Source organism: Fukomys damarensis, unplaced genomic scaffold, assembly GCF_012274545.1.
Source record: "Fukomys damarensis isolate Sample0158 unplaced genomic scaffold, DMR_v1.0_HiC HiC_scaffold_36, whole genome shotgun sequence".
NCBI lineage: Eukaryota > Metazoa > Chordata > Mammalia > Rodentia > Bathyergidae > Fukomys > Fukomys damarensis.
Window position 1 is genome coordinate 17,491,905 of NW_022900948.1, and position 22,348 is coordinate 17,514,252.

The window sequence follows — 22,348 nt, forward strand, 5'->3', positions numbered from 1 at the left end:
CCAAAGTCTGTATTCAAAGAAGGGCCATATTTTTTGCTCTCTTTTCAGTGCTGTAGCATTTTCACTTACACTCTATTATATCTCCAAACACTTCCAGCCTGTGGGGAGTGGTTTCAATATTTCCTTGTCATAACTCCCTTTCCTATCAGACTGTAATCTCCTGGAGTTTGGAGACTGTGTCTGCTTCATCTACAAATTTTCATTGTCAAGCCACACAGTTGAGCTTTTTTGAGATAGTCTGATTTCCTTTGTGGACACAGTTGTGCTGGATCCCAGACCAGAGTGTGTGGATTTATCAAAGTGACTTTACTCCTCAGAGCAACAGAAATCTTAACTTTGACAATTTAGCTGAGGCAAGAAATTGGGTCACATGTATTTTTGCCATTCAGATATGTTTCTCTGGATAGAGCTAATATTCTTCTTTTGCCTCTTCTCCAAAGCTTTGTTGATTGTGCAGTTGTAGCTATAGACTTCACCATGCAGGTAGAAAAATATCTAAGAGATTGCATATGTCATTCAGTCTTATCATCTCAAATTGAAGTATTTGTCTCCTATATTCTGCAGGCTGGGTTCATAAGTGACATTTATCACCACTTAAGCAATGCTGGAAAGCCCTACCCCGACTCTGCTGCTTCTCGTTTTCTCAGAAATGACATCTTCCATATGACCTGGTTTTATGGTACGTTGGGACTTCCCACCTCTCTGTGGCAAAAGCCCCGTTTCAACTCTGCTGATCAGAATTGTCTAGCAAAACATGTTTCCTGGTCTCTGAAAAGTGAACCCCGATCTTAGCTGGAAACTTTTGTTCAGCTATCATAGGCCACGGTCCCGGAAACTAACATCTTCTACACTGTCCCTAGCTGTTCACTCCCTTATTCATCCTCCTTGTCCTTCCAAACTCGTGACCTTGAGCTGAAGGACGTGACGGAAACATCCCTGCATCCCAAGTGTCCCCTTGTGATTTTCCACCCTGAACACTGATGTCTCTGAGGCTAGCCCACTGTCACTGCAGGGAGATTCAGTGAATGGTGTGGCCGGGGTTTCCTCTGTCATTTGGCCGTGTGTCCCCTTCTCTGGCCTCTTGACTGTTCATCTCAAGGAGCCTCTTAACTCACAGTCCAAACTCTACCCAGCAGATCCTTTCCTCTGATAGTGATAATGGGGTTCTCTTGTGTGACACCCCCGCAAATCTCTTTTGTTCCTAAGAGTCTAGGGTGGTGCTTTAAGGTCAAAGTATTTCATAGCATTCTTTACTGCAAGAATTTCTGTGGAGTTTCCCCTTCTCACTCATATAACTTATTAAATTTTAATTTTCTAATTAATGTTTTATTTTATTTTATCCTATTACCCCCTCAAGCTCCCTCCCCTCCCTATGTAAAAAAGCTTTGTTTCCATTTTTCCTTCTATTTTCATTTTTCTTCTTGTCCCTTCCTTCTTTTCTCTCTCCCTCATCCCTTGTTTCCTTTCCCATTTGAACACTTTCTTCCCATTTCCCAACCTCCATTATACATCACCGTCCTTATTTCCATGTTCACTTTGTCACACCAGGGAAACAGTGCAGTATTTAAACATGTGTGCCTGATTTATTTCACTGAAGAGTATGGTCTCAAGGCCCATCTATTAGCTATAAATGTCTGAGGCTCATCCTTCTTTATGGCAGAGTAGTACTCCATTGCATATAAAAATCCACATCTTCTTTATCCACTCGTCAGCTGATATGCATTGGGGCTGTCCCCTCCTCTTCACTATCCTTCCCAGCCTCTAGAAATCACTGTTCAACTCTCCTTCTATGATATCAGCTTCTTTTGGTTCCAGGAATGAGATCATGAACTTTTACTTTCTGTGCCGGGTTTATTTCCCTTCACTCCATGTTGCTGAAACACTTTATTGTTAAGAAAAAAAACCCCTGAATTTATGGAATATCATTAACAGAAAACTAACTTCAGGAATATCAGAAAACCCAAGTAGACAAATGAAACATTTCTGCACTGGTCCCCTTCACTATAAGTACCTCCCTCCTACCCCCAGCTCGGATCTGCACAGAGCTGCTGGCTCCCATCAGCCCCTTAGCCCAGGAGTCAACATAGCAAAAGCCTACCCTGCTCTACCCAGGGGCTGCTATTTAACCAAGGACAGGTGAGAAACTATCATTGGCAAAGCTCCTCACCTCCTAACTAGCAAGAGGGCATGCTGCCTGGATGGATGGTAGTAACATCACAGGGCACAGAGCTGCAGAAGATTGAAGTTAGGAAGGAAAAGCAAGGAGTTCAAAGTGGCAGGAGACAAGGGGTTGCTGATAAAAGTAGAGGTAATAGAAGGAGGTTCAGAGATAAGTGGGCTACAATTGTTTTTCTAAGAAAGGTCTCCTAAGAAAGGTCCCTTCCTCTTTCTGGGCCTGTTACCCGTCTGCTATGAGCAAGTTAGGGAGGGTGATCACCGGGGTTCCAGTGACCTGGCTGGCTGTTATTCTGCAGGTTGGAAAGGCAAATAATGGAGGTCCTGGAGCAGTTAGTGGAGCAGTTAGTGGCCCTAGCAGAGGAGGACATAGAAGGGTTGACTGGGTGAGCGGAGTGGAGCATTGTTCAGGTGTCTCATGTTCTTTAAAGGAGATGACATTGAACAAAACAGTGGGTTAAACAGTTGTCTGGGGCAGGTTAGACGTGCCAAAGCATTTGTGAAAGAGGCATCCATAGCACAAATGAAAAGAACTCAATTTGGACAGTCTTGAGCTTGAAGATTTCCCACCTGTAAAAAACTGTTCACAGGGCCGGAGATTTGGCTCAATGGTTCTGCTACCTGCCTTGCAAGTGCTAGGGCCCGAGTTCGATCCCTGGTACCAAAAACAAAACAAAAACTGCCCACAGTAATTACTAGCAAGGAGACTGTGAAGAGCAGCGGAGATAACCCAGAACTTTGCAAACTCTAAAGGCAACACACAGAGTTCAACAGTCATTAGTTATTGGGTCTTTGCTGGACAGGAAGAACCACAACACTGCTCCTTTATGGGAGTGAGTGACTCTCTTCTGTGTACAACCTGACCCCTCAACCTCTCCCCGCTACAGTGTGGGTGTGAGGGATATGTGGCATTTGTGAACATCAAAGGACACAGACTGAGGTATTCTGGTCTGTAGATTCCTGATGGATCAGGTAACCTGGGTTGTATTCAGGCTCAGTCACTTTAATCTTGTGTTCTTGGGCAAGTCTTTTGCTTGCTTGAGCTTCGTGTATAAGATGGGGGATAGTAATACTCACCATACATATTGCCCCAAGATGAAAAGGAAAGTGAACAATAAATCCTTTCTGAACATGCGGACCTCAACAGGCACACTGCAGACAACAAGAACATGGAGCTTCTGGACTGAAGGTCATAGTGGGACTATGGCATCAGAGCGCTGAGACGGCCCGGCCCTCAAGGCTGTGACCTGGGCAAGTTAAATCACATTCATCTTCAAACGGAGGAGACCTGCACTCCAGACACGGGTTGTCAGGTTTCAAGGAATTGTCTGTCTATTGTGCCTCTCTCCCATCATGCCCCAAACATGGAGAAGCACTGATTCTCCAAGTGCTAGAGTTACTACTGATGTCACTTCTGGTGTTGCATGCTCCTTTTTTCCATACCTCTTATTAGTTTTGGAAGCTGTGAACACCTCCAGTGGGCAAAGCTCCGTCCTCAGCTGCATCTGCCCAGCAGCTGGAAGTTCAGCAGCCCTCCCGGATCTGTGAAGGATTACTATCACCCGCAGAGCCTTAGGATAATGACAACTTAAATTAAGGACCTTTGGATCCACGTTGCCCATCTTGGAGGGATCTCCATAAAAAATTAAAAGATTTAGTGCTTTGAAAGGGCTAGCTGCAGCTATGGTCACAGTGTGACCAATCCTACTTGTCCTAACCCAGCAGGTTTTTCTGGAAACAATGAAGTTATCAGAAATACAAAACACAGATTCATCTATTTTAATAAATGGTAAACTTTCATAATGCTAAAGAAATTGAAATTCAATAGAACAAAGTTGGACACCCTCATTTTGTAGAATTCCTTTTTGGTATGGTGTAATTTAAAAATAAATACTGTACTCCTGTAATACAGATTCAGGTGACAAATTATAAACTGGAATTTCATCCTTTAAGAATCCCAGAATGGGGCAACCCACTTTCCAGTCCCCCTTCTGTCTCTCTTGGACAGCTTTCTTTCCCTCAATAAACTTTTCCTACTCTTAACCTCCATTGTTCCTAGAATTCATTCTTCGATTTTAGAGAACATGAACTTGCATTTTGGATATCTAGCAGATTTGGGAGTTAGGTCTCTTTCCCCTACATCATTTTTTGGAGGGGGTTTGAGATAGGGACTCACTATGTAGTTGAGACTGACCTTGAACTCACTATATAGCCCAGGCTGGTCTTGAACTCACAGCGATCCTCCTACCTCAGTCTCCTGAGTGCTGGGATTACAGGCGTGTGCCACCACGCTCGGCCCCTCTATATCATTTTGGAGGTCTTCCATCGAGATTACTGGTTGGAGGTAAGTTTTCTTTCATAGGTTCTAATTTTGGTGTTTTTGCTTCATAGACTATAACTTGTTTCATAGGCTCTCATTTGTCTCATACATTCTGGTTTTGTTTCATAAATTCTGGCCTTTCTTTTGGCTTTTGTTTCAAAGGTGTCAATTCTAAGTTGTGTGTTTTAAATGTTTGCAAATTTGTTTTTTTAATGCATTGTTTTGTTAAAATTACATTTTATTCTTATTTTGTATGTGTTGCATTTGGACTTAGTTTCTTTAAAATGCTGTAAAATGGGTGTCTTATGAAATCATCTCAGATAAAGACAGTTCAGGCTTTTATCTTTATAGAATTGGAAACAAATGGTGGTTACTCTGCCAGCTAGTAATTGCCTTTAGGGCAGTTGCCACTCTCAAAGCAGAGGAGTTTTCTCCAGTTGCCCTCTGGTGAATCTCCACTCATATTGATGCCAATTGACCAGATAGGCAATTGGGTTCCTTTTGGAGACAGATCTCTGATTGCATGGAACTGGTGGAAACTGAGATGACAACTGAAGGGTCATGGCCAGGGCTACTTTCTGGAAGATTCCCAAAGGTCCCTCAGAAGAAACTAGCTCTCGACAGCCCATTCCAGTAATCAGCAGAAAGTCTCCACATCTTGTCCCATCTGGACTCCTCTGTGAGGTGAAAGGGGAACTCTTTGTCAGTGATCATTAGGTATTGTAGACCCTCTGTAGAGTAACTAACTGTTGATCACAAATATGACTCTCTTCATCTGGAAGTAGCCAGAGCTGTCTTCACCCTTTGCCCCCTCACAGCAGTTAGGGGTGCTTCTTCAGAGTGGGGAATATTGCAGATAGGTAAGTTAATTCGATATCCTGTAGGCAGCTAGACAGGGCCGCCCTCAAGGAGCCAACATAGCAAGGAGCCAACATGGAGGACAATAGACACATTCAGTGTGGCCAGAACTGTAAAAGGAGAGAAACTACTATACCCTTCTGCTTCCCCTAGGGATAAATAGCAATGATTGACATTCTAAATAGGTATCAATCTATTGGTGAGGGGCCCGATATCTTAATACAACCTTTCCAGGAACTATCCCTGACCCCCCACCCTTACTGAAAATCCTTGTACTTGCTAGAGACTTGCTCCCTCATTTGATCCCCCCTTAATCAATATTACCTGGGTGACTGTACTTGTAATCTTATTGGTTGGCCTTGGTTTTGCCCCACCTCATAATTTTCCATTAGGTATTATAGTTTTGTCCCACTTTGTATCTGCCTCCCCACATGGCTTTGCTGTATAAAACATCTTTGAAAAGTGGGGTGAGCGGGCAACCCATTTTCTGGTCCCCCTTCTGTCTCTGTTAGACAGAAGCTATCTTTCTCTGAATAAATTTTTCCTACTCTTAAAAGAAAAAAAAAAAAAAATCATCCCAGAATACTAACAGTAGGGCAGTATGAAACCTACAGAGAACTTTAGTCATTTTCAATATTCCAAAATTGCAAAACAATAGTTAAGGTTTATGAAGTATGATCACAAAATAGTGAATGCTTAAATAAAAAACCATTAAAGACTATAAATGTTTATGGCAATTCCTATCAAATGAAGACATTACACCAGGTCTTCATTCACTAGAATTGGGAATGTGGGACTTCTAGTTCTACCCCCAAGTCAAAATGATCATTAAAGAGAGAGGTTTTGAATTAGTTCAGGACACTGAGGCAGACATGACAATTCAACAAGACATGAAGAGAACCTCCAGAACTGCTTCAGAAAGTGGCAAGAATGCTGTGTTCAAAGCAAGGGGGGAATGTTCTGAGGTGCACTCATAGCAATGTGTCTTTTACTGTAATACATTTTTAAAACATAATACATTCACAGTATTTAGTCATGTGTATTTATGTGCCAAGTACAGTTTTAAAGAGCTCTGTATATGCTACTGAATCCTATCATAACCACCCTGAGGAAAGTAAACAGAACAATGATCCCAGCTTACAGAAGCTAAGGTGCAGATTTCTTTTCTTAGTCATGTAGGCTGTTATGCTCTCAAATCTATGTTCTTAGAGTCCAATAATGTGGAGCCTTTGACTACTGATATTTGCTAGTTTTTTTTTTGTCATACTGGGGATCAAACTCAGGACCCTGCACTTGCGAAGCAGGTGGCAGCACCACTGAACTAAATCTGCGGCTCGATATTTGCTAATTTTAAAAGTAAAATGAACTTTAGTGGTATACTGGAAATTGCTTTATGTTCATTATTTGGACATAGACAAACAGGTACACAATGAACCGTGAGAACTGGTTAGTAGCATAAAAGGGCTAGACTACATGAAAGAGGAAGATCACTTCTACCTTGGGAAGTGGTCAAGGAAAGCTTTATTTGGAGCAGTGGTTTTTGAGTTGGGCCTTGAAGGATAAAAAAATTGTGTACTGAGATAGTACTTGGGAGTTAATACAACATAAATACTAATGAAACTGGTGATTTAGAGAACACTGAGAAACAAGCCTTAAACAAGATATGTTAGTTTAGGTCCTCAATATCTCCCAAGGCCCATGTGTTGAAGACTTGGCTTAATGAGTCCAAGGTGCTACTGGGAAGTGGTGGAACTTAGTACTGTATAAGGGGCCTAGTGGAAGGAAATGAGGTCATTGAGGCATTCCTCTGAAGGGATATTAGGATCTTGGCCTTTTCCTGTTTCTATGCACCCCAGCTGCCACAGGTAAACAGGTCTCTTCTTTCATATGCTCCTGCTGTGATGTACTGTGCTGCCACAGGTTCAAGGGAACAGGGCAAGGGACCATGGACTGAAATCTCTGAAACCGTGAGCCGAAGTAAACCTCTCTTCCCTTTAAGTTGATTCATTTTGGGGGGGGTACCAGGAATTGAACTCAAGACCTCGTGCTTTTGAAGGCAGATGTGGTGCCACTGCGCTATATCCCCAGCCCTGATTCTTTTTTTAAAAAGTTGATTAAAGATATTTTGTCACAGTAATAGTGAGCTATGCACATCGCACATGTGACAATATTCCCTCTTCATGTCAACATTCACTTCAGTTTGACTTCATGTTTGAGTAACTTACCTTATTTTTTAAAAATTTTTTTTGGTTTTTTGAGACAGGGTCTCACTATGTAGTTGAGACTGACCTGGAACTCACTATGTAGCCCAGGCTGGTCTTGAACTCACAGCAATCCTCCTGCCTCAGTCTCCTGAGTGCTGGGATTACAGGCGTGCGCCACCACACCCGGCTCTTTTGAGTAATTTATCTAACAGTACAAAAATAGGCCACAGAGGCTAAAACCTTTCGTTTATTCCTATGCCAAGCATCTTTTATTGTCATGTTTGTGTGAAAAAAATACATCATCTTTGTAAGAAAAAAAAGTTAAACACTCTTGCTATGAATCTAAGCAACAGTCTGACCAACAAAAATTCCACTAACATATGACAGTGAACACCTGATTGATTCTGGAACCTACCAAAGTTCTGTTCTCATTCATTAATCAACTTTTGATCATGATATATTTAAAACTATCAAAACCAATTAAGGCACAGTATGATTCAAAATTTACAGGCAAAGCAACAATAATTCAAAGAAAATAAAATATTCTGAACACGGTAAGACTTTTAACAATCATAGTGTAAGAGATACTCTTATTTTGAAAAGTACACAGGGAGATGTGGTATACAGAATGGTAGTTCAGATTCAAGACTCAAGTTTGGGGCTGGGGACTTAGCTCAGTGGTGCTGCAGATTGCCTTGCAAATGCAAGGTCCTGAGTTCGATCCCCCACACCAATAAAAACAGACTCGAGTTTATTTTTAAAACATCTCTTCTGGTCTCAAAACTGGACTCAGAATCCATAAAAATAATGTCAGTGAATGCGGCGTAGAGAACCCTAAACAAATTTGACTATACCAGCAGTTTTGTGACATACTGGTAGAGCTGTTCCGTAAATGCTTCAGATGAAAATTTCTCCATCACTCTGGCTCTTCCTGCCAGACCCATTGTAGCTTTTAAGGATGGTTCATGGATGAATTTTTCTATTGCTTCTGAGAAGTGTAGTGGGTCAGGCTCACACAGAAAGCCTGTAACACTGTGGACGATGGATTCCAAGGGCCCACCTGAATTGACAGCAATGACCGGGCACTGCATGTACATGGCCTCCAGAGGGACGATGCCGAAGTGCTCATTGCTCGGTGTATAAAGCACACATGTGCAGCCATGGAGGAGTGAGATTTTCTGCTTGTCTGAGAATGACCGCAGGAAGGTCACATACTGGCCAAGGTCAGACTGCTGGACCATTTTTTTCAATTCCTGATAGTGTTCCACATTCTCCTGGACTCTTTCATCATAACCACCTGCCATGATCAGATGAACCCTCTCCCAGTCTTGAGAAGTCAATCGTGCACGTAGCTGTATGAGGGCTTCTAGTGCCAATTTCAGATTTTTCTTCCTTTCATATCTGTTAATAGAGAGGAACAGAAACTCTTTTCCCTTAGGGACTAGGTCATCAAGTTTTTCAGGAACAGCTGAATCAAAGCTGGTGACATTCAGAGATGGATAGAGAACATCAAGGTCTATATGAGACAGGGACCTGAAAGTTTCCTTAAAAATTGCAGCTGTGAACTGGCTGTTGACCAAGATGCAATCTGCCATGCCTGTGGTATATTCCTCTATCCAATCAATTGGGGCCCTGTATAGCTGCTTAAGAAAAGAATCTCTCTTGGTGAGCAGCAGATCTGGGAAATGACAGTAAAACAGGATCTTCTTACGTCGTCTGGCCAGCTTGAACACAGGGATACAGGCCGACACCTAGCCAAAGTAAAATCAACAGCAGATAAAATGGTCAACTGAGCTTCAATCAATCAGAAGCACAGATACATGTCCTACCTGTGTTTGGCTCCTCATGGGCAATGCCTAATTCTGCTCTGTATTCCCCTTCTATGCCCAGTATAATGACTGCTATACAGAAGGCTGGCAGACATCTGTAGGACATGTGCTAAACACTTAAAGCTGTAAGTCTAGTGATTTCCTCTTGAACAGTGTGGTCTAACCGAAATAAAAATAAAAATCCAATAACATTAAAGTTCACCTGAGGGTGAAACTAATCTTAATATGCTTTACCTAAATACAATCAAATGAATTCCAAATATAATCAATGCTTAAATATTTTAATGAGATACTTTATATTTTCATATTAAATCTTTAAAATCAGGTTTATATTTTACAATTTAGTGTATCAGTTCAGTCTGGCCATATTTTAAGTACTCAACAAACACAAAGGCATCATAGTTTAGACTCTGTAGTAAGATTTCCAGGGTTTGAATTTTAGTTCTAATTGTGCGATCAAGTATTCTACTCCTTTCTGGGCTTCAGTGTCTTATGTAACATAGTAACAGTCATAGTTTAAAACATCCACATAGTTTTTGACTATGAAATGCACTAATACGTGTAAAACTTTAAATTTAGCATGCATTATGTGTGAAATAAATATTAATCATAATGATTACTGAGCACAATTTATAGGCTGGCATTTCTATAGAAATGGAAACCTTTACAAATTATGTAATCCCTAGCTCATTTAAATAATATCCAGCGGCTGGGGATTTAACTCAGTGGTTTGGTGGCCTCCCCGGTACCGGAAAAAAAAAAAAATCCAAAGAAGTTGTACTTTAGGGATACTGTGTAATTCATCCAAAGCTACATAAGCAGGGAGTATGGAACTTAAATCTAGTGCTCCTACTTCCAGGTCCCCATTTTTTTCTCTACCTACTACATTTTAGCTGCTTCCTGTTTACTGATAGACACATGTAGAATGTTTGGTAAATCTTTGCTAAACATTTCTTTCTTTTTTTTTTTGCATACTGAGGATTGGACCTAGAACCTTTTTTTTTTTTTTTTTTTTGCATACTGAGGATTGGACCTAGAACCTTTCTATTGAGCCACCCCAACCCCTACATATTTTTTGAGACAAGGTTTTAAGTTGCTACATTGCCCAGGCTTGATTCAAACTTGAAATCCTCTTGCCTCACAGTGCTGAAATTACAGATGTGTGTCACCATGCCCAACTGAATATTCACATTGTTGAATATTCAAAATGTTGAATATTCACATTTCTTAAAAATAAATGGCTTTCACATAAGCAAAGATGCTCAAAAGTAACTCCGAAGTCGTAGTCGAATAAACACAAATGAATGGGTGATGCTACTTCTACCAGTTTGGCAGTAATTAAAATGGTGGACAATATCCAATGTGGACAAGAGGAGAAGGAAATCTCTGGAAGGCAAATTGGGCAACTCCTACCGACATTCAAAATGAACTACTCTTTGACCCACAACTTTATTTTTAGGAATTTACTCAAATGACAATACGCTTGTAAAGTGTAAAACAAAAAAGTAGAAGGATGTTCATGACAATACTGATCCATTCACACACACACACACACACACACACACACACACACACAAAACCGGTCACAATGTTTGTGTCCTTTTACAGAAGAATGCATGAATCATGGTATATTCAAACAAAAGTGTACTTCCTAGTCACTACAACGAAGTAAATCTCTAATAATGCTTCATAAGGATTTCCAAATACAATTTTTTTTGCTGACCAAAGTATACAACAGAAGGCATATTATAATCCCAATTATGTACAAATAAGATGTATCTATAAAAGGATAAAATATTAGCACTTACATGAAAAGAAAAAAAGATGTACCTATAAACAAACATACATATACTGGTTTAGCCAATTTCCAGGACAGATACAGGAATAACTTGAAGGTGGCTATCTTCTGGAAGATGAATGGAATGGGACTTTTACACTACACCTTTTCATACTGTTTGAATTTTACTGCTGAGTAAATATTTCTTTTTAAAATAAGAATTTGGGGTTGGAAAAATATCTAAGAAAAAAGTCTGGAATAGCTATAGGGTAGATCCAGCTGAACGTTATCAAGGTACAGAAAGAATTTAGACTTTTCTCCAAAGACCAATGGGGAACCATGTTAAAGTTTTAATAGGACATGACACATTTAACTTTGGTGCCTTTAATATATGACACCATAATGAAAACTGCGGTGGCCTGGCTGGAGAGACTACAGACAGAGGGATGCATAGGACCTAGAAGTAAAGTCAACAGAAATAACAAAGTGGGAAGGCAACACACGAGTTTCTCAGACGTACAAGATAACTGCAGCCGACTTCTAATGCTAGTGTTCCTGAGCGCGAGCCCGAAGCCCCATCTGCTTCAAGGTCATGACAACCCAATTAATTTGCTTGTTTCTGGGCTCCATCGGAAAGCTTCCTAAAAAGGGGTACGGCTGCGATCTGCAACTTTAGGATCCGTGCTTAAATTCGACAAGTCTCACTTCCAGAGGACTTCTGCAGGCCAGTCGCGACCTTTCGGAACCGCAGAGCTCTGAGGTCTTCCCTCAAGGGCCCCAGGCTCCCTCACCTGGTCGCACACCACCACGTCGAACTCCTCGTCTGCGAGGAACACCACGTAGAGCGCCAGGAAGACCATGCGCAAGTAGGCGCAGACGGCGGCGCCGCGGCCGCCCCAGCCGAAGGTGCGGGGCAGCCAGTCCCCGGCGCAGCTCACCGGCAGCTCCCGGCTCTCGGCGAAGCTGTGGCCAGGGTCGTAGTGCGCCGTCCAGATCTTCACTCTACAGCCTCGCGCCTGCAGCGCCAGAGCCGCGTCCAGCACCAGCCGCTCGGCGCCGCCCACGCCCAGGTCCGGGTGCAGGAACAGCACCGACGGATTAGTACCAGCATCTTGGCCTTGGCCCGGCGCCTCGGCCATGATACTACAGCCGTTCCTGGCTACCGCAAGCTCCGCCCCCGGACCCCAGCTGGCCACCGAGGGCCGACAACGCCCCGCCGCGCACGCGTCAATTCGGCCACATCAGCGCAAATCTGTGGGGGCTTAGTAACTGCCAGAGAAAGTTTATCGTCCGATCTAGTCTATATCTTCCTTTTGAGAGAGGTTGAGTTATATGAAGGACGCTGTGATCCAAAGAAATGACAAAAGAGTCTGTACTTCCCTCTCAGCGGCTGGTCAGGTCGCCTTCAGCAGAGTTTCCACAGGCATATCAGTGGACAACCTAGGGATCCTGGGAGTCTGCGAGGACCCTGCCAGGGGGCCTGGGGCAGGGCCTGAGCCAGTCTCCCTAGGCGCCGGTTCTTCTTTTGCCAGGCAACCTTTCAGTGTCTTCCTCAGCTTTTTACAGTTCTCCGTCCTCCAGCATGGTATGCGGCCTCCCTCCCGACTCCTGTCTTGCTTTTCTCTTTCTCTGGACTTCCTTTGTTTCCCCGGTCTTTTCGTTCGGGTGCTAGTGGGGTCCGGGGTCCAGGCCGCGAGGCTCACAGTTTGTCTGTTCCCTACTCTAGCCCGGTCCGACTCCTAGTGGCACTAACGTGGGCTCCTCGGGGCGTTCTCCCAGCAAAGCAGTTGCCGCCCGGGCGGCGGGATCCACTGTCCGGCAAAGGTAACGATCCCCGCGGCCCGCTGGGTTGCTGACGTGAAGAGATGGGGCCCAAGAATTCTTTGATCAGAGCAGGAGACCCCAGGACCTTAAGACTCACAAGGGCAAGAGGAACCTGAGGTGATATGGCCATGGAGGGCATCATTTTTTTTTGCTCAGTTTCGCGCTTCTTAAGAAGAAAAATTAAACTGGATTAGAATCAGGGATAACTTATGTCGTTAGGCTGGTGTCTCTGGACCTGAGCTTTGCCTTCGCATTTCAATCCAGAAGTACTGTACACAGTCAGTTTAACATAACTTCCCCGTCCCATACTATGTCTTATTTCCAGATGGTACTGATACTCGTTTACCCCGAACCAGAAACTTCAGCTTCATCGCGGATTTCTGAATCCCGCCATATGTCGTACATTAATTGATTTAACACGAAAACCTTCTCATGATTTTTTTTTCCTTTTTCATTTCTGCTGCCCCAGTTTACTTCTTAACCTCGCTTATCTACTTTTGTATTTGCTACCTCCCTCTTCTCTTAGGCCATTTCCATTCCAGGCCATCATCCAGTCAGCTGTTAGTTTTCTGCTTTGTTTCTTGTTAGATTCTTGTTGGCAAATGTTAAAAGGTGGTGTGGGGACCACGGCTTTTGGTGATCTTTCCAGTCTTTTGTCCTTTCTCCTGTAATTTAGTAATAGTGAATTTATTAGTGTTTTGTGAACTCACCAGCCCTCCAGCCTGGCAGTCCCTCCCCTAATACCTTTATTTTCCAAGACAAAGCCCAGGATTATTTCCACTGGAGACCTCTAATCAGCAGGCACCAGTGGTAGCGATTGGTCTTTGCTTTTGCTCCTGATAGTATTTTGTTCATATTTATGGTAAAGACATATGTTTTATGTTTATCTCCTCTGCTAGACTTTGATAGAGAAACTTCCCCAGTCTTACCTTTCTTCAGCTCCTGTCATAAGTCCTGGTGCAGTAAATTATGAATGAATGAAGGAACTGAGTAACCCTTTTGTCTTGGGATTTTTAAAGGACCTAGTAATGCTTTATTTAGAGAGGAGATGCATGAAAACTATCCTTAAGAATGTGAAGAGGGATAAGGCTTTTCTTGTTGGCCTCAATAGAAAATCTGAATTTATAATCATAAGTCTAATACTGGTCATTTGAATATACGTGAAACAACACAACTCAGAGAAGGAAATTGTAAACAACTATCAGAAGCAACTGTAAGTTATCCTGAATAATTACTGAGATGTTTCTGGAAAGTGCATCAGGATGCGATTTGAATTATATGCAGTTGGAGTGCTTTCCTGTTGCTAGACTGAGATTCTTTGCTAGAATTCTTTCCTGTAGACATGAATAGTTCCTTGGAGGAATGGTTCTGATTAAAGAGAAGTGGTATTACTACATGAGGCCTAGAAGTTTGGCTATGTGGGAATTTTTAAAGAAAATGAAAGCATATGTTTTATCTGATGTAATTATAGTCAATTTATGTAATACAAGTGAAATAATAACACGTGAAATGAATAGCTAGAGCTTTTAAAGTTAAAGATATTAATAGCATCTTTAGGATTTAGTATGGTAGAGCCAATATAACCCGACAAACAATCTGTGGTTTTATGTACTGAGAGACCCTCTATTCTCTTCTAGAAGTTAATTACTGGTTAAGTATTAAGTATTCATGAGTGTAATAGAAGTATTGGTTGTCTGAGAATATGTCCATGCTTTGTACTCATGTCTTTGAGAAAAAGTTGAAGATACTGATTAACAATGAATCTGTGGATTATATAGTTGGCAGATTTGCATTCTCTGCTGAATAAAGTAATACAAATAATAATACCTTGGAGAAGAAACAGTATAGGATTTAAGGTCAGTCTGGGTTGGAATCCTTGCTCTGCTTGATACAGTGTAAAAGGAAGTTGTTATGAGGATGAAAAGGAGCAATAATGCATTATAAGTGGCAAAACTGGGACGTTTTGCAGTGTTCAAGCAGAATTAATGGGAACCAGAGACATTAAGATGGTGGAGTAGTAGACAGGAATATTAAGATAGTCATCAAATAGTTACTAAGGGTCTATTACATGCCATGCACTGCCTAAGATTAAAGGATATTGGGCTCGGGATTTAGGTCACGGGTGCTGCTGCCTGCCTTGCAAGAGCAAGATCTGGAGTTCGATCCCTGGTACCAAAAAAAGAAAGAAAGGAAAAAAAAGATTAAAGGATAGATCTGTGTACAGCAGTGTTAGTTACTTTTCTCATGGTACTGAGACAAAGTACCCAACACCCAAAGTTAGGGGAAAGGTTTATTTGGCTTACAGTTTATAGAGGTTTCAGTCCATAATTGGCTGGTTCCAAGGCAGGATGGCAGAGCGGGGACAGTTCATGGAGGCAGAAGACAGTAAAAGCAACAAGGGACTGTTACATGTCTTTCTGCCCCTTTTATTTTATTCAGACTATTAGAGCTGGTAGCACTCAGGCCTTAGTCCTAGTGCCCTTGGGCCTACCCCCACCATGAATCTATCATACACTCTAGATTCAACCACTTTTGAAAAAACATGAGGCTTTGCTGGGGCGGACATCTGAACACAAGCCATAATCACAACATGGGGTTTGTCCTCATTCCATGAACTTTATTCTAGTGTGGAAGACCACAAGAGACAAATAAGTAATGTAATTCAGGCAGTAAGGGCTATGACAAAAAATAGAGCTAGGTAGGGAATAGAGAATGGTTGGTATAGCATAAGTGTTGAGAGTTGTTTTAAATGGGGTGTTCAGAGTGGGTGGCATTTGAGTAGAGAGAACTGAAAGAAACAAGGAAACATCATAACAGTGGTCTGGGCAGGAATAGTCTTCTTAGGCAACAGGAATGCTTAAGTGTAAAGAATGAGGTTATTGAGATTGGCTTGTTTAAGGAACAACCAGAGTGCCATTGTGTTAGAACACAGTGTAAATGATTAGGTCTGAACACTGTTTTGTTAAGTTATAGGAAGATGTATTGGCCAGAAAGAAAAGGTAAAATAGACCCTTGGTTTTCAAATTCATTGCCTGTGTGCCAGCAAAGGCGAGAAGTCTTAAAAGAGGCCACGCTAATTGCATTGAGGATTCTGTAATTCCAACTTTGAAGACAGGAACTGGAGTCCAGAAATTACGGGAGTAGTGGCAAAGTGCATGGGTCAAGCGGATGACTTGGCATGTTGGCTCTAGAATTATCTTCTAACTCGTTTCTTTTTATGAAGGAAGAAAATTTTAGTTACCTGCTCCATATATTAAATGTGTGTGTGGATGCCTAAGTGCATGAGTTACTCTAAATTCCTGTACTATTATATTTGCTATTTACAATCAATTTTCCCTTAGAAACAGTCATACAAATGGAGCTCTAAGTGCTCAGGTGACCATGTGGCCCATAATTAATGTGTCTGAAATATAATTGTTATAGTTCAATAGACCCAAATCATTGTCCCTCTAATAAAAGTTCTCTCATTAGCTCAGTTCTTTGACTGGAACCCAAACTGAAACCAGGACTGTATTCTCCCACACACTTGGCAGCACAGGCTCCCTGAGTTGTAGCCAGTGGTTCTTATATTCAGTGTGGTATACAGGCCATGGTAGGGTGCAGTGACCAGAGTGGGAGGAAAGAAAGAAGAGGTGGTAGGGACTGAGTTTTCACTTGGATTTCTTTGTGTGTTCTTCCTTTTTTTTAAAAAAAATCCAGAATCAGCAACCCATAATCTACTGGAAAGGGAGTCTAAGGAAAGGTAAATTGGGATTTAGTTGCTAGCGGAGGCAGTAATTGAACAGGGCATTCCCTCTCCTTTCTCATTTAAGACTTCTGGGCTGGTGATATGGGCTGAAGAAGATTCATTTTTTACTTCTCCTTACCACTTACTACTTTCTTACGTGTTGTACTGCTCTAGCGCAGGGATGAGATTTGGGTAGTACTGTGTGGGAGGAGACTTGCTAGGTGAAGCTCCCCAGTGACCCAAGGGTTCTCCCAGCAGGGAGGGAAAGGGTTCCCTAGGCTTCTTCCTGATCAGCAGTGTCAGTTCTGTCAGTCGTCTTCTGCCCACTAGGGCTGCCTGGATCACCCAGCACATCTCATGAGCCTTGATTCTTTTGCAGAGCACAAGTTCTGCAGTTTTTCACATCTCGTGCAAGATCTGTGGTCATTATAACAAAATAGCAAAAGCAGAGTAGGAAGTATTTTTCTGTAAAATGCATATTTCATTTCTGGTACTCATATACAATTAAAACTTAACGTCTTTTTTCTCTTTCTGTAAACAGTAATTTAAAAATGCCTTTTAAAGTAGTCGTTTTGAGATTAGCTTATATAGATTTAGGGAATTTAAAACAGGTGCTTCTTACTTGCCTTCACAAAACCACATGTGAAGGGAAACTGAAATATACTGTCCAAGTGAGGAGACAGGATGTTGTGGGCAGTCCATGGGCTCTGAGTCAGAGCTGGGTCCACATTCCACTTAGCCACTTTCTGGTCATGTGATCTTAAGAAAGACACTTTGCTGAGTATAATTTTCCTCATGTGAAATGGGAAATGGTAACTACTTGCCAAGTTTATTGTGTGCATTGGTATATAGTAGATACTGCATAGTACTTAGGATCTATGGAATAAAAGCAGGAATTTGAATCTGTACTAGCAGTGAAGTTTTTTCTTATTGATTCTTTGACCATTTATTGGTAGCATGTGTTACAGTGATATAAAGATTTCCAAGAAAAGGCTGTAGGTAATATTTTCTTCTCCTTCAGGAAGAATGCCAGCTGTGGAACAAGAAGCACAGGCCGCACGACCTCAGCAGGCACTGGGGGCATGTGGCGATTTTACACAGAAGATTCACCGGGGCTCAAAGTGTAAGTCTTGGGAGCAGGCCTTGTGTATCTGTCTACTGTGGCAGAGCGTGGCAGTGCAATCTGTCTCTGCTAAGACTGGTACTTGTTTTTATGAGTTGGATAATACACAGCCACTTAGGTGTGGCAGGTGATCTGGGTTTTGCTTGCTCATTCATCAACTGATTAGATAGGTTAGGGCCTGAGTGACATCTCTTCATAGAATGAGTGAAAAGGAAGGAAGATCTTTTTGTAGCTATGTCAGAGTAAGTGATGAGAACAGAGAGAACTGGAGGGAACACTGCTTAATTAGATGAAATTGCTCATTTGATGTTCTTGCCCCACAGTGAGAAATAGGGACAACCATCTGAATAGGAATTGGGTGATTTTTCAGAGTTCTCCTAGAGGCATAAGCTGGTATTATTACACCCTAATGGAAGTTTTTCAATTAGTCTGTGTTACCACAACGTGGCCTGCTTGCCTTGGGAGAGTGGTGAGTGGACCTAGGAGGGTGAACATATCACTTCCCAAGTTCCTAGGCCTGTGAGTGCTTATGTGATAGGAAGTAGGCCCTATCCCTGTGCCTGGAACCCCTCATTTACCATTCTGCTACAATAGTAGACTAATCCCACAGGTTTCTGGTCAAAGTGGGCTCCAGAACACTGCTGCTTACAGCTGTTTCTTGACTCAACACAGTGGATAAAGAATTGGACTAATAATAGCAAATTTGCAGAGCACTTGGTTATTTGCAAAGAACTTTAATAGCTATTTTGTAGTTTGATATGCCCAGCAATCCTGTGAGGTAGGTGAAACACCATTTTGTAGCCATGGAGACTTAGGTTCAGAGAGACAAATTGATGAGCTTAGAGACAAACAGCAAGGGACCAGTTACTTTAGCTAAAAAGTCCCATACTCTTTCTATATGCCTGTCTGATAGAAAAGAGACAGAATTGGGTTAGCTAATTTGTCCAGATGCTTGTCTTGGATTACAAACTTAGTTTTATGAAAGCTTCCCCTAGTGTCCTTGAGATTTGGTTTAAATCATTGATTGATTTTTTTTGTTTTGTTTTTTAATTGGAGACTTGTAAGGATGTGTTTAGGAAGTAATTTTTTGGGATTGGTGATATGTGCATTGGTGATGTTGTGCCTGATGGCTTTTTGGTCTTTTTAGAGGTGATTTTTAATTCCCTTGCTCTTTGGGGTATCCAGGGACTTGTTTTTAAACCCTTATTGAGAAGATGGGAGAAACCCATTCTTTGGTGGGTGAGTCTGACTTGTGCCTGCTCCAGGCTTCTTGCTGTTATGCAGCTGGGCTGTTTGGCTGCCATGGCTCAGTCCTCCCAAGAATCAGTCCCATTCTCAACACATCAGGGATGGTGTTTTAGGTAAATTCTTATCCACAAATCCATATTTCCTGAGTACTGACTATAAACTTGTATTGCATATGTATTATATACTTAATCTCTCAGCGATCCCCTGGGGTAGGCACTGTGACTGTCCCCACTACATAGATAAGGAGACAGACTTGAACAAAGAGGAAGGGCCACAGTCTCAGCTTGTACATCAGAGTTGGTTTCCAGAACCCAATATGTGACTCTGATAGCTGGAATCTCAGCTTTGTGCTCTGTCGCTGATGTTGGTGTAACATTACCTTAGGTCAAGTGAATGTGATGCTTTTTTCTCATATTTATTTACAGTTGTTTATTTTTTATTTAAATTTGTTTATTCCCTTAATTAAAAAATTTTTGGCAGAATAAAGTAGTAGCAGTAACAAAGATTTTAATCTGTGCAGTGTTTATTGTCCACTCATGGTCTCTGTTAGCCCTGCTGTCTTGATAGGTTTCACTCCATTGCCTGGGTGACTGTGAAGATTTCCTTTTTCCACTGTACTTCCCAGTTGTGTCTGGGAGGTGAAATGAGATAGCTTGAATTCTCCAAAGTTGGTATAAGCAGGAAGAGTCAGAGAGGTGGCGCCTAAAGTAAACATTCAAGGAATTCATCCTCTAAAACCCATATACCCGCCTGGGATTTAGCTTAGTTGTTCTGCTGCCTGCCTTGCAAGTGGAAGGTCCCGGGTTTGATCCCTGGTACCCAAAAAACAAAGTGGAAAAGCATTTGGTTTAGTTAAGGGTAGATGAGAGAAATCTATTTCCTTCCTACACTAAAATTGTAAGTCAGACTGAAGCATCCTGGCTAGAATGTTTGCTCTTTGAAGATGGGACCTTGAGGCAGTACAGTGAACAGTATGTGTGGATCAGAAAACCCAAGTTCAAGTCTCTCCTTTCTGTTTTGGCTATGTGTTTTTAGGCAGGTAACGATCCCGCTGAGCCTTAATTGTATTGCTTATTATGAGATTAATATCTGTCTTGCCTGTGTCATGAATTTGTAGTACAGATCAGAATGGGATCTATTTAAGAAACACTGTTTAGGGTACATTATCTTACATCAGATCATTTAATTTGTATATATTTTGGTATGTTTGACTATAAGATATGGACTCTTACTTTCTAAGCACAACCACGGCGCTGTCATGACACTCTCAAAATAACCACGATAATCATTTGGGCAATATTTTTAAATGATGTAAATAATGTTCCTGGATGATTCCTAAGTGCTTCTTCTCCTCACTTTGCTCCTAGGCCATTTTTGGTATTAAATTTAATAATATATCATCACTGAAGTAAGCATGTCTTCTCTTCTTATTTCTAGTGGCCCTGTTCCAGTATTGGTTATGAGTCTTCTGTTCATCGCTTCTGTATTTATGTTGCACATTTGGGGCAAGTACACTCGTTCGTAGATTTGGCTACATCCATCTGTCATCTGAAGAAGAAGGAAAAAACCCAACATATCTTGGACCAAAAGTATAGTGAATTTTTTCTTCATGAGAAAGAAATTTGCTGTAAGCTTATTGTTTTACAGGGAACTTAACAAGAATTGATTTTGAACAATCTGTTTTTTCTATAACTAATAAACTTTTTAATTCATTTATACTGAGTCTGATTGCCAGGTGCTTCCCTGTGAGTGCCTAGTCTCTCTACCTTTAGACCTGCAAGTAAATACATAGAAAATTTATCTTTTGGAGATTGTATTCTTTTTTTTGGATTGACAGTTACTCGTCCAACCATGTAGTCATTCAGATCCAAGATCCTGTAATTGGCCTTGGCTTGTTTTCTTCAAGGTATTTCTGTCCTGGTGATTGTCATTTTGGGTATTTTGTGGCTTTTACGGAGGGTGCCTGTGACTCCCATTAGGCAGATCTCTGTTCAGAGGCAGCTGGTACCCAGGAGAACAGTCAAAAAAATCAGAAACTAGAAATCTTGGATGAAATGTTTGCTCATTCTGTTCTTTGTCTCTAAAATCATAGATAATATTTTGCCTCTTCTTTCTTCCATTCCCTTGAGTGCACACCGTGGCTTTCAATCCATTTATCTTTTTATTTCCCAACCTGTTTGGAAAGAATTCATTTGGATTTAATAAATAAAAATTTGTTTTGAAAATTAAAGACCTTTATAATGAGTGAGATACTGACATTCAGTTCATATAATTCGATTTAAACTAAAAGTTTTTGCTGTTGTTTAGCTCATGCTGCTATACCAGTTTAAGCATTCAGTATCTGTTAGTCCCTAGGAAATGCCAGAAGTTGCTCACAGGTAATACACTCTGGGACCTTAAGACTCCAAACCAGAATTCCTAAAGAGAAAGTGAGAGACCTCTGAAGTGCCTAATTGTCCATTAAATCACAATATGATGACATGTAAATTAAAAAACATAATTTTAAGATATCCTTCTTACACAGTTAAGCCTGTTTATGAAAAAAAAAATATTTGAACAGTTAAATGACTTTTAAAATCCTAGCTGTAAAACCCAAGATAAAAATATATGGTGAATGTCTAAATAAAATTTGTTATAGTAAAGGACACATAGCCATCAACCCTCCCCCTCAGCATACTCCCCTCTGTGAACACACTTGCTATCATTTTTGTAACTTTCTGAAGCAGTTCTGGAAATCCTCTTTTGTGTCTCTGGGGTGTGATAGAAAAATTTAGTGAATGCTGCTGCCCCGTGCCATCCAGTGGAAAGGCCAGCTGGTAAAATACATTATGATGTATCCTCATCCACCTGTTCACCAGATCTGGCACTGTGCAACTACTGTCTTTCCCAAAGTTAAAATGACCACGAAAAGTAAACATTTTGAATTAGTTCAGGACATCAGGTCGCCACACTACTATAACTAATGACAATGGCAATATATCTTATGTAATAAAAACATTTAAATTCACCCTATTTTTGGTCATACTGTATAGTTTTTCCAGAGTGTCAAATGCTGCAAGTATCTTTATAAAATATTGCTTAGATCAAAATATTGGTGAATGCAGTCTTATAAATTCTAACATGGCATTTTACTGGGAAATGATGATTAGTTTCCTTAGATCTTGTACTTTGTTTATTGCTAGAAACAGGTGTCTTCAGTTTTGAAATGCATTTTCATCTCAGTTTCATTGAGAGCAATTAAAGATGACAGTATGTATAATATA

The 22,348-nt window shown here is 41.2% G+C and overlaps 2 protein-coding genes across 3 annotated transcripts; one reads left to right on the forward strand and one right to left on the reverse strand.

Annotated features, from left to right (window-relative positions):
* Window positions 1-7,783: 7,783 nt before the first annotated feature.
* On the reverse strand, window positions 7,784-12,471 carry Alg2 (ALG2 alpha-1,3/1,6-mannosyltransferase). Of its 2 annotated transcripts, none has more exons than XM_010614374.3 (2): window positions 11,955-12,471; window positions 7,784-9,308 (listed from the first exon to the last, which is right to left on the reverse strand). In XM_010614374.3, the coding sequence occupies exons 1-2, from the start codon at window positions 12,300-12,302 to the stop codon at window positions 8,406-8,408; spliced, it is 1,251 nt and encodes a 416-aa protein (XP_010612676.1). In that variant the 5' UTR covers window positions 12,303-12,471; the 3' UTR covers window positions 7,784-8,405. The 2 variants fall into 2 exon arrangements, with proteins under 2 accessions (XP_010612676.1, XP_010612677.1); XM_010614375.3 differs by having other exon boundaries at window positions 12,102-12,470.
* Window positions 12,472-12,590: 119 nt separating this feature from the next.
* Window positions 12,591-22,112, forward strand: Sec61b (SEC61 translocon subunit beta). Its single transcript, XM_010614373.3, has 4 exons — window positions 12,591-12,748; window positions 12,890-12,987; window positions 17,736-17,837; window positions 20,523-22,112. Exons 1-4 carry the CDS (start codon window positions 12,746-12,748, stop codon window positions 20,608-20,610), a joined length of 291 nt encoding a protein of 96 aa, XP_010612675.1. The 5' UTR covers window positions 12,591-12,745; the 3' UTR covers window positions 20,611-22,112.
* The last annotated feature ends 236 nt before the right edge of the window (window positions 22,113-22,348 follow it).